Here is an 18,550-nt window from a genome sequence, read left to right as displayed (position 1 = left end):
TTGAAAAATACATACTGTTGCCCATACTAGCATTAGTGATATGGCTTGCATGCAGAATTAGTCAGAGGAGTATTAGTGGCTATTAATTTGTATTGATTTTGCTTATAGAACCAACCCCATTTTGTTACAGCCAACAAATTTCTCATCAACCTAATCTTGCAAGGTGCCGAGGTTTGTCTCAGAAGTTCTGAGCGTGCATTCACACACATATACATTTAGATGTACAAAAATTCAATGAATAACAGCAAGTTATAATTTACAAGGAATATTGCAACCCATTCTTTTCAGACTCTTTATACAAAACTACAGTTGCACAATTATTTCCTTTTTAAATCACTCCATGGCTAATATTCCATGACATTAATTATGAATAACTCACGTTAGGGCTTCAGAGTAATTATAATGAGGCGAGACTCCCAGAAACTTCTGCACTTCATCCATCACGGTAGCTGGGTCAATTCTCAGCTGCTGTCCATCAATAATTAGCAACTGCAAAAATAAAATAATACTGTATTTAAAATTCATCATATTTCAAGCTTCAAACTAAAACTTTGACCTATGTCATGCTCATTCATTAAGAGGAAAAGAGGTGCCCCAAGGAATGGTAACAGGTCTGGTCTTATTTATCATTGTCATTAATGATCTGGGAGAAGGGTAAATGGCACACTAATTAATTCTGAAATTCAATGATACTGGAAACTGTTGTGAGCACCACTGAGGACAGCGAAATAATGCTGAAGGACCTAGTGAGATTACAAATATCGGCAGGAAATTAAATAAGATTCATCCTGGCAAAATGCAAGCTCATATGTCTGGAAAAAATAAGCTGCAACACCCCGGCCACCCCCACATATGAAACGAGAGGAAGATATTCTGAGACATATGTGTGCTCTTTTTTCAGAATATCAATCAATTCCTTGTCACTGCTGAAGAAAGCACTCAGCTCTCTGATCCTTTCCCACACACGAGTTTTTTCTTGTGCCCAAGATCCATCATGACTCAACAGTGGGAGCTGAAGCCGCTATGGTGCACTGTGGATAGGAGATGGCTAATCTTCAGGTCCAGATTGGCTGTTGGACAACCAGTCATTTTTCCCATGGAAAAGCTGCTTTTTGTGACCGCAGAGCTGGTTAACTAACAACTCTTCTAAAACTGTTTTTCCCCCATCAGAGGTTGCCATCATATGTGAAGTAGAGCTTGTTGCACATAAAGCAGGTTTCTCCTACCTTCCTGCTGCTCTCTACTTCTGATCATAACTTGCTTTTAGATTTAGTGGAGATGGCTGAATGAACTGGAACTAGGGAGTGGCTTAGGGGAGGATGACTGGTGAGTGAATGGACTGAGTGAGGCAGCGGTTCTGTGGAAAAAATTGCATGTGTTCATATAATTAAAGATTGTACCATAATTCCTATGCACAGGGTACTAAATTAGTTGCATGGTCAAATTTACTTCTGGCATTTCCTAACTTGTGAGTGCTAGACTTGCAACCCTAAGGTTCTTTTATTGTAGTGTTTTTGTATATAATTTCCTAGATTTTTAAAAAAGCAAACTGAAAAACAGAAATTTCACAATGTAGAACCATACTGACTCCCACAGGCTTCATCAGTATGGTTAGAACCTTAAGATCCACACCACAGACCTCTGCCACTTGAGCTAACACTGATAGTAGTAGCAGGTTGTGCTACATCCTCTACATGGGCGTCTCTAAAAGGATAAGAGGCACACATTTTGTGAGTGGGTTTCACAGCTATTTGTGGACAGCTGAGGAATGCTAAGCCTTGGGGCTTCTCTAAACAAAAACTTAATTTACTGCAAGCTGGGCTGTAAATCTACCTCGCGCATTAGCCAGCCGCACACTAAATGTCCATGTGGACCTTGCTGCTGGGTACTAGAAGTTCCCTAGTGCAATTTGTTCTACCCTGTTTTGAAACAGGAGATCACAGTGCACTAGGAAGCTTTAAGTGAGAGGCAGCAAGGTCCACATGGACACACAGTGCATGGCAGGCTAATGCGGGGTAAGATTTAAAACCCAGCTTGCTGCACGCTAAGTGTTTGTACAGACAAGCCCCCAGGAGTCCTATATTCTATACCAGATTCTGAGGGAAGTGTACTCTACTAGCAACCTTTTCTGCCTGTTTTCTGCATGCCTGACCTCTTCTGTGGCTCGCACCTCCAGTCTGCCACAGTTTCAGACTCAATCTTCCACTCCAGTTCCTCCATGCCCCATCCTGCTCCCCCGATTCAGTTTCTCATCCCTAGTTTCTCCCCTTTTGGCTCCCTGTCCCAGTTTAGCCTTTGCCCCTACCCTTAGGCTTCTCTTAATTTTCCTCTTTGCAGCCCCTGCTGGCCATCATCAGCAATTCCAGAGAAAGTCCCACTCAGCCCCTTGCAGCCCGGAGATGGAGCATGCTCAGTACAGATGGAATGTTCAATCTCTACTGAGCATGAGTGAATGGAAATTTCCAGAGGCTCAAAACTTGACCAAATTTGTGTAGATTTCACAGGATTGGCAAAAGTTACATCCCTGGCAACAGGGAAACTCCTGTGCCAAATTTCAAGTCCTTGATATAAAGCATGGAGGCACTAAAGCTTCTCAACAAACTTGTCAAAAATAATTTGTTAACACAGGTAAAATGATGCATTTTCCCCTGATCTTGTTCTGATAAATGACTGAATCCTTTTTGCTGAAATTTTCTTCAAAATTCAGTCTGACACAGATGCCTGGCATGGAAAATTTCATCCCACATGGTTAAATTTTGGCAAAGCTCTAAACAACTGAAAACAGGGTTTGTGAAGTGCCTTGAGATGTACAGATGGAAAGCTCTATATAAGAGGTAGATATTATTATAATGGAAACTATCAGGGAATCTTAACTATTTGTATTGCTACTTGCATTACCTATAATATGTTTGACTATAATAATAAATAACAATAATAATTTTAATTTATAAGGTGCCTCTCACACTAAAGTGCTCAGGGTGCTGAAAAACAATCAGAAAAACAATTTTATTCATTAATAAAAGACCATGCTGACCTCAAAATTAGACTATGTGGGTAAATATAATAACAATAAAGATATGAAAGAAGATAACTTACAGATTGGTTCATAGGTGGGTGAGTTCATATGAGTCCAACATGTAAGAAATATACTACTCATGTAGTGTCCCTGTATAAGCTACACATATACATCTTTGGTCCAGTTGGGATATGCTGAGTAGATTCCAGTCGTTCTTTGCATCTAAGGCTAAACTTTATGCTAACTTGCTGATTATAGATCTGCATCAGATAACTATTTTAATCTTGCTGTACTCAATAGCAAATTTGGATATGACTGACTATGTTCATTGCTGATGTGTTTACACAGAAACAATGAGTCAGTCAGTGGTGATGGACAATTATTTGTTTTCACCGAGGGATATGAAATCCTATGTCCCTTGAGGACCTATCCTAGAATGCATACTGTTCAACATACGCGAGACCTTTGGAGAGATCAAATCTAAACAGAGTGTAGAGAATATTACATCAGTATGCTGGAATTGCACAACTGTATATCTTATGGACTCTTCAAATTTGGATCCTAAAAGAACATGTAGACAATATCACCAGCCAGATGCATCAGAGCTACTTTGTTCACACCATGGGAAAAGAGAAGTTGCAGACTCTGGATAAATTCTCTCCTCCAAACAAGCCCTTAGAGGGTGTGCTGGGAATTAGTGCTTCACAGAGTGTCAGCATTCAGAAACATCAACACCAGAAACAAAGCCTATCAACAAGACGTGAGTAATGTGATGTATGCCACCCCTATGTTATGCACCAGAAGGAGTATGGGGCTTGTGATGCATTTCTTCTAAGGCATGTGCTTGGAGAGCGTAGACAGGAGATAGATATCTTGTTAAGTATGTGTCTTCAGAGGCTTGTCAGGAGTATGCACTTTTCAGGTTCATTAAGTGATATCTGTTTTGAGATAAGCACACTTTGGTCTCATGAATTGCACACACCAGGAAACACAAACCCTTTGAGGCTCAATGTGTAACACACAGAGATTCAAAGGGACAGGAGTGCCAACTGTAGGTTCCAATGCACCAAATGGTTTCTCAGTTTCAATAGAGCCGTGCACCAATGACCTGGGAGGGGAGTGGTGGCCCCCAATGTACTAGCAGTGATACAATGCACTGACAGACCTGGAAGAGGTGTGATGGGTAGAGGCCATTTAGGTATCAACAGATTGAAAAAACCAGTGATGACAGAAATCGCAGAGGCACAGAGGTAGTGATATGCTGGCAGTTCTCAGTGGAGTGAGCAGTGAAATGATTAGCTCGTGGAAGGACCGCTGAACTCATGAGCAGATGAAGACACTGAAACACTTAATGACTCATGGGCATTATGTCTTTATTTATCTGTGTATCATACCCAGTTCCAGACACTCAAGACTCTATATCATCAAGTCTTCACAGTGTTCAGTGCACTAAATCTCCTCTGCTCCCATCAGGGGTGGATAATGCACTGATATTTCACAATGCTGGCCAAGGCTTTGATGCTGCACAGTGCAGAAGCATTATACAGCACCATCCCTGCAATTTATCATGATACACTAGATTTCTCATCAATGCTTTTTGCTGGAAGCCCTGATGGGATATCACATGGCTGATGCCTGATGCACTCTGAAGCACTGGGTTTCCTATTGTGCTTTCTGACAGGTTCACCAATATAGCCAGTAGGGTTCCAGAAAGTGACAAGATTAAAACAAAAAACAAGAAAACAACTCAGTGTTAAAGGCAGTTCAATGTGCAAGAGGGGTGCAAGGAGCAGCAGTGCTGAAGTTTCCTCAGTTGCTGTTCCTGTTGCTTTTTGTTGATGAAGTCCCAGTTGTGCAGTACGAGGAGTTAGTGCATGGCTGTGACATCACCAGAAGGCCCCTCCAACCAATCAGAACATGGTTTTGGATAATCAGTGCCCCAAACCACATACACACTGTGACGGGGCAAGGCCAGATGGCTATAGAAAAGTAGTGGGAGATAGATATATTTGCTCCAGGCTAAACAAATCCCTGGTACCAGGTTAAGTGAAATGGAGGTGCTCCAGGTCAATTAAGACACCAGGGGCCAATTAAGAACTTTCCAGAAGGCAGAGAGAATGCTAGGTTGATTGGGATACCTGAAGCCAATCAGGGGCTGGCTGAAACTAGTTAAAAGCCTCCCAGTCAGTCAGGTGGGGGTGCATGTCAGCAGCTGTGGGAGGAAGTTGTGCTGTTGGAGAGACTGAGTAGTATACACCATATCAGGCACAAGGAAGGAGGCCTTGAGGTAAGGGTGAAGTGGAGCTTGAGGAAGTGAGGGCTGCTGTGGGGGAAGTAGCCCAGGGAATTGTACATGTCATGTTTCTAAAAGGTCAGCTACCATAGCTGATACTATTAGGGTCCCTGGGCTGGAGTGTGGAGTAGAGGGTGAGCCTGGGCTCCCCCCATCCCACCTTTGCCCCCTGATTAATCACTGAGACTGGGAGACAACAGAGACTGTGCAAGGAAGGATAACTTCTCCTCACCTCCCTTGCTGGCTTATGATGAAAATGGCTCAGTAGACTGTGACCCTTGTCTCTAGAGAAAGAAGGGTTACGTGGAGGGTCTCAGTGAGCCTCTGAGGCTAGCGAAATCCGCCAGGAAACGTGGGACCCACGGAGGCAAGGACAGAGCTTTGTCACAACACATATATATTCATGAATAGTAATAATCAGTAATGAAGACTTCAGAAAAAGTGAATAATCTAAGATATCAAATATATATGAAATAAGACACAATGTTACACTCTATTCACCTGGTAAGTTGGGAAATAAGTTAGCCATCTTTCTAGATGGGTGGCATACCATCCAGGTACTAGACATCTCTTTTGTAGAGCTCTAAGCTCTGATGGGGCTCGAGGTCCAGCTGTGATCACCTGATAGAAGCTAAATTTTAGAGCTGCAGGGTCCTCATGAGATCTCTGATGCTGTAAAAGAAAGGTAAGTTACAAGAACATCATGGACACCGGAGTTCAGAGTCATAGAAATGGGACAGAATATATGTGGGCAATGGTCTAAGGACCTATTTGTGACTGATTAAATTACATTAGAAGTGAATTTCAGTTAAGAAGCCTTGGTCTATATTAGATAAATTGCTAAGAAGGTAAGAATAACACCACTATTAACTATCAAAAGATCTGACTAGTATTAGCAATTGCAAACTAGAACACATTTTCATTTAATGAAATGGCAGCTTATGTACAAACAAACCCAGGATAACAAACTCAAATATGGTGAACCTCTACTTATGTGGCCAAATCTTGAAGTCCTTACATGGTTTATATTCAGACCTTACTCCAGCAAAGCTCTCATTGATGGTGATCAGATCGATAACTTCTACTTATAGGAACAAAAAAAAATCCATAAAAGAAAATATTATATATAATATAGATCCTGAGGTCCTTATTCAGTTTCTACTTATTCCTCGTTTTGTCAAATTCCTATTGTAGTCAGAAGACCAGAAGAAAGGGACTTTTTGAAATAAGAGCCAACAATTAAGAAGAGGGTGGACAGATCCCACTGTTTCAAATACCCCGTGAATGTACCTAGATGGCATAGTGATAGGCATTATAGAAATACTTACAGATAAAAGACAGATAAAATAATTGTATTTACTATTTCATGGATCAAAAAATGAGGTACAAACTTGCATGATGGAATAGTATACAGTAGTTACTGAATAACTTACAACGAGATGTTGTGTTTTACTAAGAAAGAAATTTTGTCCATAGGGTGCTGCTGTTATTATTGTTAGTAAAGGAAGCCCATCACTCTCACAGATCTTGGGAGACAGGCCACTCACCGGCAACCACACACCACACAACAGAACCACTAACCCAGGAACCTATCCTTGCAACAAAGCCCGTTGCCAACTGTGTCCACATATCTGTGTCCACATATCTATTCAGGGGACACCATCATAGGGCCTAATCACATCAGCCACACTATCAGAGGCTCATTCACCTGCACATCTACCAATGTGATATATGTCATCATGTGCCAACAATGCCCCTCTGCCATGTACATTGGTCAAACTGGACAGTCTCTACGTAAAAGAATAAATGGACACAAATTAGACGTCAAGAATTATAACATTCAAAAACCAGTCGGAGAACACGTCAATCTCTTTGGTCACTCTATTACAGACCTAAAAGTTGCAATTCTTAAACAAAAAAACTTCAGAAACAGACTCCAACGAGAGACTGCTGAATTGGAATTAATTTTCAAACTGGATACAACTAACTTAGGCTTGAATAAAGACTGTGAATGGATGTGTCATTCCACAAAGTAAAACTATTTCCCCATGTTTATTTTCCTCCCCACCCCCCACTGTTCCTCAGACGTTCTTGTCAACTGCTGGAAATGGCCCACCTTGATTATCACTACAAAAGGTTTCCTCCCCCCGCCCTCCTGCTGGTAATAGCTCACCTTACCTGATCACTCTCGTTACAGTGTGTATGGTAACACCCATTGTTTCATGTTCTCTGTATATAAATCTCCCCACTGTATTTGCCACTGAAGGCATCGGATGAAGTGAGCTGTAGCTCACGAAAGCTTATGCTCAAATAAATTTGTTAGTCTCTAAGGTGCCACAAGTACCCCTTTTCTTTATTTGAATTTAAGATATTCAAAGTTCCCCTTCAACATTAACCTGGCTTGCTTGTTTGTTATGATGCCAAAGAGAATGGCAGCAAGAATGGTACTTCAGTAGTATTGACTGAACTCTGAGGTAAAACAGAGTAGTAAGCTTTATTGTGTGTAAGTAAAAAAAAATATTTGGTACTGATATTGGATTTAAGTTGCAAGTTTTATTTCAACTGCTACTAGAGTAATTTTTTTCCAGTGGATGATGAAATGGTTCTGAGTCTGTTTTGTGTTTTAATTTCTTTATCAGTCTGAGATGTACAACTGTTATGCATTCAAGCCTGATGAGTATATCAATTTGGTTACAATGTACGCCCATTTGTTACCACATGTTTAGGGCCCTACCAAATTCATGGTCATGAAAAATGTATCATGGAGCATGAAATCTGATCGTTTGTGTGCTTTTACCTAATACCAGTGTTTCCCAAACTTGGGACGCCGCTTGTTCAGGGAAAGCCCCTGGTGGGCCGGGCCAGTTTGTTTACCTGCCACATCCGCAGGTTCGGCCGATTGTGGCTCCCACTGGCCGCGGTTCGCTGTGCCCGGCCAACGGGGGCTGCGGGAAGCGGCAGCCAGTAAGTCCCTCGGCCCGCGCCCAAGTTTGGGAAACACTGCCTTATACTATACAGATTTCATGGGGGAGACCAACATTTATAAAATTGGGGGTCCTGACCCAAAAGTGAGTTGCAGGGGGGTCACAAGGTTATTTTAAGGGGGTCACAGTATTGCCACCCTTACTTCTGCGCTGCCTTCAGAGCTGGGCAGCTGGAGAGTGGCAGCTGTTGGCCAGGTGCCCAGCTGTGAAGGCAGCACCCCACCAGCAGCAGCACAGAAGTAAAGGTGGCAATACCATACCATGCCAGTCTTACTTCTGTTCTGCTGCCTTCAGAGCTGGGGGACCAGAGAGTAGCGGTTACTGACTGAGAGCTCAGCTCTGCAGGCGGCAGCACAGAAGTAAGGGTGGCAGCACCATGCCATGCCCTCCTTACTGTCTGCGCTGCTGCTGGCAGCAGTTCTGTCTTCAGAGCTGGGCTCCTGGCCAGCAGTCGCCGCTCTCCAGCTGCCCAGCTCTGAAGGCAGCGCTGCCATCACCAGCAGCGCAGAAATAAGGGTAGCAGTATTGCAACCCCGCATACAATAGCCTTGTGACCTCCCCACAACTCCTTTTTGGGTCAGGATTCTTTCAATTACAACACCATGAAACTTCAGATTTAAATAGCTGAAATCATGAAATTTATGATTTTCAAAATCCTATGACAGTGAAATTGACCAAAATGGACCATGAATTTGGTAGGGCCCAACATATGTTCCTTTACTACGGTCAGTTTAACAAATGTTTAAAAAGTTAACCTTACTCAAAATTCAGGCCTTATTCTGTGTCTGCAAAAAACTGAGACCGTGAGTAATTGCATGTACATAGCTCATATTTGGAAGCACAAATTGGGCAACTGTTCACATGCATGGCACTCAGATGCACAATTAATTGCGTAAATGCATGTTCTTTACATGCAGTTATTCATGCAAGCACTTTCTTTGCATCACATATTACAGCCAGAGTTCTGAAAAATATGGCCTTCAGTGTTTATATATTTTAAAAGAATGGATTATCAAGTTTATATGTACAGGAAGGTTTTTCTGTACTCATAGGTAATTGTTGGGTGATGAACGGGTTTTTAAATAAATGCTTTGGTTTTCAATATTTGATCACAATATATTGAGAGGATCCCAGATAAAACTGTTTTATACATATTCAACTAGAACCTGCCTGTATTTTTCAAAGTCCCTACCTGATACCAGGAGTATGCCCGATCTGATGGGTCGATGAGAATGGTGATGATCTTGGCCTTAGGGATCAGGGAAGCAACTCGTTTGGGAGCTTCCTCAGAATGGAAGTAGTTGGCACTTTTTTCAAAGAGAAAGTCGGTGGTGACATTGGATGGTATAGGGAAGAAATCCATATACCTAGAAAAGGAACACTGTCCTCAGAATTACTCAAAAGTCCTGCATACGCTAAAGCAAGGAAGGTGGGTGCATATGTTAAATATATTAGAGAATAATCCACAAAAATAACAGACAGTCATTGTCAAGTAAAAACATTCAAAAATAAAAGGCCTTGTTTTTTGTAGTGAGAAGAAAGTGTTATAGGTATAATAAACAATTTATCCTCTTTAAATTAGTGGGCCAGTTCCTGAAGTCACTCATTTCTTACTCAGGCAAAACTCTCAAAGTCAATAGTAAAGACTGAGTAAAAATAAAAACTTCTGAATTTGGCCCTCTGCTATTTATAAAAAAATTGCTTTATTATTCCTATTACAGCACAGGATGGCATTTCAGTTACACCATAGCAGAATATCATAAGAAAATAATATTCAGAATCAGGGTTCCTGTTATCAAATCTGGCAAGAGTTTGTTAACATGAAGATGTTACTTAAAAACCTAGCAAGAAAATCTCACTACCTCTTCAGGCAAGAGTCCTCCAAGTGGTGAAGGCACCTCTGAATTACTATTCTATGTATCACAGTTTCGTGGAAACAAAGCAGGCTGTTTTTTAGTTTGTTTAGTTCTGAGCTTCCCTGCCCCCCCTCCATTTATGTGGTTCTAGTTAGTTGCCAGCAACCTGTCATATTATCATTAGACTTGACTATCCACAACCAACATACCAGTTTTTACTGTTATTTAGGGGGGCAAAGAGAATTTACAAATTTGCGTCTTTGTGTTTTTCTTTTGACCTCTTGTTGTGTTAACAATTTCAAATACTATATATAGTAACCTCTTTAGAGTGGATTGACTGTAATGGTTAAAATTTACCCCACTGCACAGATCTTGTGTTGGCCCTCTGCAAGGGGGTGAATTTCACCTGACATAAATATAAAAAAGCCGTTTCATAAAAATAGCTAAGAGTCTGCGCGATTGGTGGATAGTCAGCAGATGTTATCAGTTAGCTGTTAGCTACTTCCCACCCATCAGACTGACTTCTCACAGTCAGTAATGAACGCTGACCCACTGAACTTTGTAATAAGAATCTGCAGCAACAATTATAACTCTATGAAAACCATACACCTTAAAAGAAACTGTATGTGAATTTTCTCCACTTGGAACATATAACAGCCTTTGCGCTACTAATTTTATGGATGAATACAAAGTCTAAGGCAATAACTTTTCCCTGACACCAGAGAGTAAAGAAACAAGACTAAGTATCCAGAATCTTTTATTGGTGCTCCCTGCTTAATGCGCTGTATTACTGGTCTTTGAACATTTTACTCTGAAGCACTTTTTGAAAGCAAGACCAACCAAATGTATCTTTGTCGAGATCTTTCGTAACTTCTTGGGTAAACCATGGGGAATGATGAGCCTTTTCTCTTCACTTATCCCCATTTACTACCTTACTGACTGCTGAACATTTTTCTTGTTATCTGATCCTTGAAAATACTTTTAAAAAGCATTTCTCCCCTTCGACTGACAGGCAAATTTCTATTTAACATTTAAAGCCAAGAACAAACTGCTTGTAGCTGAAATTTTAATTAGATTTCTCTTTTCAGTATTTTAGAAATTAGATATTCAACCTGAAATATTAATCATGCTATCTTATACTCAATTTACAATATTACTTTTGTCATAGCTTCAAAATCATGTGTAAATAGGAAACAGAGTACCTGCCTGAGAAATGTATGAGAATCTCACCCCTAAAGAGATGTATAATTAAGAAACAAACATTGCTTTCCTTTTTCTCTTATTCGCACATTCTAAGTATATTAACATCCTGAGACATACATGTAATTTTCATTAAGATTACTTAGTATTGCCTCAAGTTGAGAACAGATATCTCTTTATATGCTGCATTAGAGGGAGAGTAAACATCTTAGGCATTTACTGTGTTTTTGACTGAGGTTACCATAATTTATGTGCATTTAAATATCATATTAGAAGGGTAGTAGTAGTAATTTTCAAAATGTGTAGACACACATTACAAAGTGTAATGCCATTTTTGTATTGTGCACAGTACATAAACTTTTATATTTATACTAATAACCCATCTTACCAATCAATCCCCCTGTGGTAGTTATTTCTATTAAAGAACTGTACCTCCTCAAAGGTTTTTGGGCTGGGGGAGTTACTAATGATGGAAGGATGCATAATCAGGAACAAATACAAAGCTGTGGTACCTGAAAATGGGATGAAAGTCCAAAGGTTAACAAAGCATATATATTCTGTAGGCCAGATCCTCACCTGGTGTAAACCAGCCTAGCTCCATTGAATTTAATGATTCTATGCTGATTTACACCAGCTGAAATCCTGGTCCTATAATTCTTAACCAAAAACATTTAAAGAAATGTGTACAATTAATACTGAATACAGGATGCATCACTGTTGATGATACACCTATTAATGTTTTTAAAAATTATTGTATCTGTGCTGAGGTTGTCACAAAAAAGATTGACTTAAATTCCAGCCCTCTTCTTAGATATCTTAACAGTAGGTGATTGGCATATGAAAGGGAGTAGATAAAAAATGTGCTATTTTCTGATCACAAAGAGAAGCAACTATAAATTTAATGAATAAACCCTGCAGCCTTACAATTCTATCTGTCCTGTAGGGATTTCCTGACTTGCAGTGTAAATTCCACTGAATAACATTGAGTTGCTGTAAACAAGACACACTTTTCCTGTAGGACAGGTTGAAGCTTGGGGGCCATGGGACTGTATACATGTTTTGAAAAATTACTGTCCTTTCCTCCCTCAGCTCTGATAAAACCGTGTCAATCACTCAGTCACCACTTGATCTGTTTATCAGAATGTTAATCACATCATTTCTCAGTTAAACCTTACGAAAAATCTAACACTCTCCACTACATCTACATTGTTTGTGTAACATCTACTTTTATCATTTACATTATTTTACTAAACTTGGATATGTCAGAAAATAAAAAGTGCTATCAGATAATCAAGGTTTATACAGACCTCTGAGTGATTAAAACTAATGCTCTTTGGAATAATTTGAATTTGCATATCATTAGACTCATTAAAATGCAGTAAACTCTCACCAGTTTTCTGAGGTCCTATAACCAGGAATTTTGGTAATCGATCACAGGTTTTTTCTTTAGACCAGATATCTCTGTGCCGCTTGTCATCACAGGGATTCTAAGTGGGACAAAAGCAATATCTGAGAATTTTATCTGTAATTATTTGTTCAGTTTTTGCCCTACATACATAAATCTCCAGGAACTATCAGTCCACAAGAAATCGTAGTAGGAAATGTTATCTGCTTCTTTATTATGGATACCAATATGCTATGTGACAAATTCTGATCTCGCTTACAGTGGTGTAAATGGATTTACTCCAGATCTACAATGTAACAGAGACCAGTGCTCTGAATTCATCTCTGTGTAAAGAGGAACATTCAAGGAACTGTATTCAAAAAAATGTTTTCACTGTGATCTCCTTCTATGAATATAACCATCCAAGCTTCAAAACAAACAGACAAATCATTCCTGGTGCTTGAATTCAGTGGAATTATGCCCAGGGTGAATCTGATCCATTGTACTTTAGATGTAAAATGAGCATTCAAAATGAGCAATTTGATCACTTGCATTAAAATGGAATTGTACTTAAATCACTAATGAGGTTCTCTAATTGCCAATGAATTCTCTTTTACCCTTATATAACAGCTACAACCCTAAGATAGGCTGCAGTTTTTAAAATGAATGAATGGCTGATTACAGCTTTAAAACTTTGTTTTGATCCTCTGCATTCACAAGTAGGTATCCAGACTTTTCTGTGCATCTCCAACTGGCATGAAGAGTGCATGCTCAGCCTACCACACTCTTCAAAGTAAAAAATATGCAGGTGTGTAATAGCATGCAAAAAGACTTTCATACCAGTTCATTTTGCTACCAGTTTCATATATGGGCATGAGGTGGCACCTAGTGCTGTCACTAAATAAAGGAGAAGTCCCAATACTGCTTGCATATGTAGATCGGTCTTAGTTCTGTGGCTTAGCAATATATACCGGATAAGAAGGGGAAATCAGACTTCTTTTAGGCTTTCAAAAACAAACAAAAGAATCTTCTTGATTACACCAGCAAAACTAACAAATATGCTGGTAATATAATTTGTTGTAAAATGAATAGGAACACTGTATATACTGGCAGCTACAATTTAGTGCAAATGTTTTAAAGCAGAAGTAAGAAACTTAGTTATATTCATAAGAATTGTATGCAAACAAACTGCAACACTGTCAGTACTTTTTATTCAAAATTATTTGCAATTTTTTCAATAAATCTAAATCTGCAGGTCATTCAGGTACAGTACATTGCAAATTTTTGAAATTCATGCTCAGTTGTTACATAAGTCACAAGGCATTGTTTTTCTTCTCTGAGTAAATGTTTTATTTAACTAAATAACAGCAGTGTGAATTTCAAGCTGTGTATTAAAGTATTAAATTTTAAATTTGACACTCACAATTAATGATTAGGCATATAATTCAAAATTATCTGCTATTGGAAAGCATTTGCGTGTTTAAGTTTAAATTGTGCTTTTTGAGGATAATTGCTTTTGTAAAGCTTGTCCTTAGGAATATTTGTGCAAAGCCAACCAAAAAGAGGTAGGATCACACTGAAAGTGAATTTCTTTGTCAGAATGAATATTCAGAGACAATTTTCGACAATATTTGGGCAGCTTAAGATTAGTTCAACACTTAAGAAAAATATTCCACTGGAAGAACTGAACTGTCGCTGATTTTGTGCACAAGCAGTGCTGCCATGTTCACTAGTTCCAACAGTTGTTTCTCTGTATCTTCAGTGACCGTGGTGTAATGATTAGGTGATTCACTGAATATGTGTCCGTTCCAGGGTCAATGCAGACTGCAGCATAAGCTGGTAGTCACATCCTGATATTTTCAGTTTCCTCACTTTTAAGTAAAGAATAATTAAATCAATGGAGTTGATTCCATCAATAAATTAGGCCCAGTATTGGTAAATTTCTTCCTTGGCCAGTTCCCACCCTTTTTGTGAATTACTTTTTTAATCTATTTCTAGTATGCCAGTCATATTAGTGTCTAGGCACCAGTGAGCCTTAATCCTCTCTCCAGTTAGTAGGATATACTCCTCTGCTACTGCACATGGCAAGAGATACAATTTTCTTAATGGCAAAATATCAATTATTTTTAAACTGTTTAAATTGCTTCATTCCTGTTAGTTACAAAATAATCCAAGATATGGGAGGAATTACACAATAGTCTTTACTGTATTTGTAAATATCAGGTGCAGTCAGCAATAAAATGAGAAACAAATTCCTAACATATTTAAATTGTCCTCTCTTTTTAGATGCACATTAAGACAATCTGTTAATGACAGGAGAAAACAATTACCTTAATCTTTAAGATAAGGTGATTTATGAAACTATTAAGTATCACCATTTTGTTTGATGGGAAGTTAAAACAAAATTCTTCACAAACAAGTAAGACAAAAATATTCTCTGTTCATCTCTTCTTTTACAATCCTACCTGCCAGAGAGGGTCCTTCTGCTCAGGAAAGAGCTCAAAGTACTTGTGAGCCAGCTGGACTGGAGGCAGAGTTTGCAGTTTCAGGTTGGTCCAGCTCTGAACAAAGTTGGCTAGATTCACAAAGGTATACAACCCCAGGCGGTCATTCCCATAGTTGGACAAATGGGTCATGAAGATGCTGATCTTTAAAAATAAAATAAAATGAAGTACATGTTTGCTATGCATCTGATGAAGTGGGCTGTTGCCCACGAAAGCTGATGCTCTAATAAATTTGTTAATCTCTAAGGTGCCACAAGTACTCCTGTTCTTTTTGCAGATACAGACTAACACGGCTGCTACTCTGAAACATGTTTTTTTTATTGTGTCACTAGATGGCAGTGCAGCCAAAGGAAGTTTGTTTTTGAACACTACTTCTATTTAGAACCGCCAGTGGTTTTGTTCACATAGGAAGAGAGTCTACCACCAGTCTCACTAAACAGAATTTTTCTCCCCAAGTGGACTTACTGAAATCAAAGGGACTATTTATGGAGTATGGCACTATTCAGTGTGAGAATGTGGTCCATACTTTTACCAAATTGTATAATATTCACAGCATCTTTATTATAGCAGTGCAGATGGGCACAGGAGCGGCATTGCAAAAATAGCACATGTTCCTCTTAATGTGAAATATACAAGCAGCAGGGGCTAGAAACAAAAAATCTGGATGTTATTTTAAAGGAAGAGGGTGTACTTAGAGAACAACAGGATATCAGACCTCTAGTGTTATAAATACTGTGATCCAAATGTTATTATTTAAGCTGTACATTATTAAGGTAGAGAACTCCTCTTCCTATGTGCCTGTAAAGCACTTTACCATACCAATGGTGTTATGTAAAAATAAGAGACTGATAGTTTTGGAAATTGTGAGCTCTGTGAGGGCAGACAGTCTAATTAACTGGCCTAAATTCTCAAAAACAATTATTCGATGTAGTAAATCCTTTGACAATGTCCAACTGCTTATTAAAGATTTCCTCAAACAATGAGCACACAGTCAAATTAGAAATGGGGGGGGGAGGGCAGGAGAATCAGAAAATTTGCAGCAAATCAGAACATTTTCAAATAATTTTGTATGAAATATTTGTAATGAAAAATTGTGCTCGATTTCTTAAGAGCTGATGAATTTGCTTGTACTTTGCTTTCCTAAGGCTTGATCATGCAGCTGTTACTCAGATGAGTATTCTGAGCTGAGGTCATTAGACTCAGCAGTGTTCTCAGAGCCCAGAAGGAACAGAGGGTGCTCTAGTCCACAAGATTCCACAGGAATTTCTCATAGGAAGCACCCATAATCTTATAGGATCACATCCTTAGGAGACACCCCTGTGGGATTGTCTGAGTAAAGACTACTCATGTGGGTAAGGGGTTACAAGATCAAGCCCATACATAGATGCAGTCCCTCAACTGAGGCCTACAGGAGTTGCACTCATGAATAGGAGGTGCAATATTGGGTGGCCGAATACCATGTTGATGAGCACAGTATAAATATACAGACATACAAAGGCTAGGGCTCACTAGGAGTATTCATGTAAGGGATGCAAAATCAGAACTCAATTTGCAAAATATTTCATTTTCACAATATGAAAAATCGTTTTTCACTGTTTCTGCCTTGTGCTCACAGAATAACTTGCAATTCCCTGCCCCTTAGAGTGAAATTCCCACCCATTATTTTTTGAGAAACCAGTGCAAAGCCACATTCTACTGCCTTGCTTCTATGAGAAATTTAAGTGTTTCAAAAACTCTTCTAATCCTGCTTGTAGATTCATTTCTGTTCTATTGACAATGAAACTTGCAACTAGCCCTCCTTTTAACAAACGACATATCCTGTGAATGACTTAAAAACCACTTCAGAAACTAATGTTATTGCTTTGTGTGAAGGAATTCAAATCTTAAAGAAACAAAAGGGGAGGGGGAGGGAGATACAGTGGTCTACAGTGTAAGAAGCTGACCTTGTATTGTTTTGGTCTCAAAGTATTTTAAAGCACTGCAGCTTTGTCAGATACACAACATTTTTAAAGCTTAACATTTCTAGTTTTGTAATTCTACCTGAACATTATGCAACATTTGCAATAATTGAATGTATTGTTTCACAGAACATTTGTTTAATAAGTATCATTTGGTGACACCTCTTGCCTTGTGACTCAAGCCTGGGGTTTCATTTTGTACTACTTCAGAAGGATAAGGAGATACGCTGAGAGAGAATTTATTAGCACACAATTTCCTTTTTAAGCTAGGACAGTAACATTTTGAAATAGATGGCAATATTCCCTTAGGCAAGGCATAATACATAGTTTTGCCAAATGTGTAACCTTTTCAAATGTCCTTTACTATTTTTAGTTCTGAAAGCATGAGCAGACCAAAAACAGGACTGATGTGCTCAACAAAGATATAGTTGGAATGTTTCCACAAAAATACTGCTTGCTTTCTTGGCAGCTTCTCTCTTTCCTACACCTGTACTGACCTGTGACATTTATAATGTCAGTTCATCTCCTGGCAATTCCTTACCTGTCAACAACTTCAGCACTGCACTGGCAGAAAAAAGGAAGAGAACTTGAAAAGGTTATTAGTTCAGGGAAAATATGTATTATTCTTTCCCTGAAGGGAATATCACTATAATTTTAAGAATGTTATAGAGTGGAGGTTAAAAAAATGGGCTGAATAGATCATAATAAATCATCTTCAATATATGAAGCACTGTCAATGAGGGGGAAAAATGTCAACAGCGATGTCAATTTGAGTTTTGCTGCCATTCTTACACTATAAATACTTTGAGAGTAAATATTTACAACAAAAGAGAGATGATCAAATACCAGTTTAAAACTCAGATAACTAAAACTTTACAGAAAGCCATATTTATTGTTACCAAATCCATGATATATACGACATCTTTATATGACAGAAGGTGTCTTCTTTACTTCTATACTAAAGCTAACATATTACAAATTACCTGATATTTTCTGTCAGGGAAAATTTAAACACTAGTGTCCTCCACATTTATAGATATTCTTCATGCAAGCAGCTATTAAAGTCACTGCCAGTCCCACTGACTGTTGAATAAGGCCCATAAGTAGGGCCGTACCAAATTCATAGCCATGAAAAACGTGTCATAGACCACCAAATGTGGTCTCCCCCCTGTGAAATCTGGTCTTTTGTGTGCTTTTACCTTATACTATACAGATTTCATGGGGGAGACCAGTGTTTCTCAAACTGTGGGTCCTCATATAAAAGGAAGTTGCGGGGGGGGTCACAAGGTTATTTTAGGGGGGTCGCAGTATTGCCACCCTTACTTCTGTGCTGCTTTCAGAGCTGGGTGGCTGGA

At 39.1% G+C, this 18,550-nt stretch overlaps 1 protein-coding gene across 2 annotated transcripts in view; it reads right to left on the bottom strand.

The window, feature by feature from the left end:
- LOC141986359 (bifunctional heparan sulfate N-deacetylase/N-sulfotransferase 3) overlaps nucleotides 1–18,550 on the bottom strand; it is a 110,416-nt gene that overhangs the window by 9,625 nt on the left and 82,241 nt on the right. For both annotated transcript variants that reach the window (XM_074950790.1, XM_074950789.1), the window contains exons 7-12: nucleotides 15,199–15,381; nucleotides 12,740–12,836; nucleotides 11,738–11,861; nucleotides 9,486–9,660; nucleotides 5,811–5,981; nucleotides 380–489 (exon numbers count right to left, since the gene is read on the bottom strand). In XM_074950790.1, the coding sequence (XP_074806891.1) occupies nucleotides 380–489; nucleotides 5,811–5,981; nucleotides 9,486–9,660; nucleotides 11,738–11,861; nucleotides 12,740–12,836; nucleotides 15,199–15,381 (860 nt within the window). The remainder of the gene's footprint in view (nucleotides 1–379; nucleotides 490–5,810; nucleotides 5,982–9,485; nucleotides 9,661–11,737; nucleotides 11,862–12,739; nucleotides 12,837–15,198; nucleotides 15,382–18,550) is intronic.

This window comes from Natator depressus, chromosome 4 (genome assembly GCF_965152275.1).
Source record: "Natator depressus isolate rNatDep1 chromosome 4, rNatDep2.hap1, whole genome shotgun sequence".
Taxonomy (NCBI): Eukaryota; Metazoa; Chordata; order Testudines; family Cheloniidae; genus Natator; species Natator depressus.
Note: the sequence above shows the minus strand (reverse complement) of the source record. Positions and strands in the feature narration are given on the sequence as shown.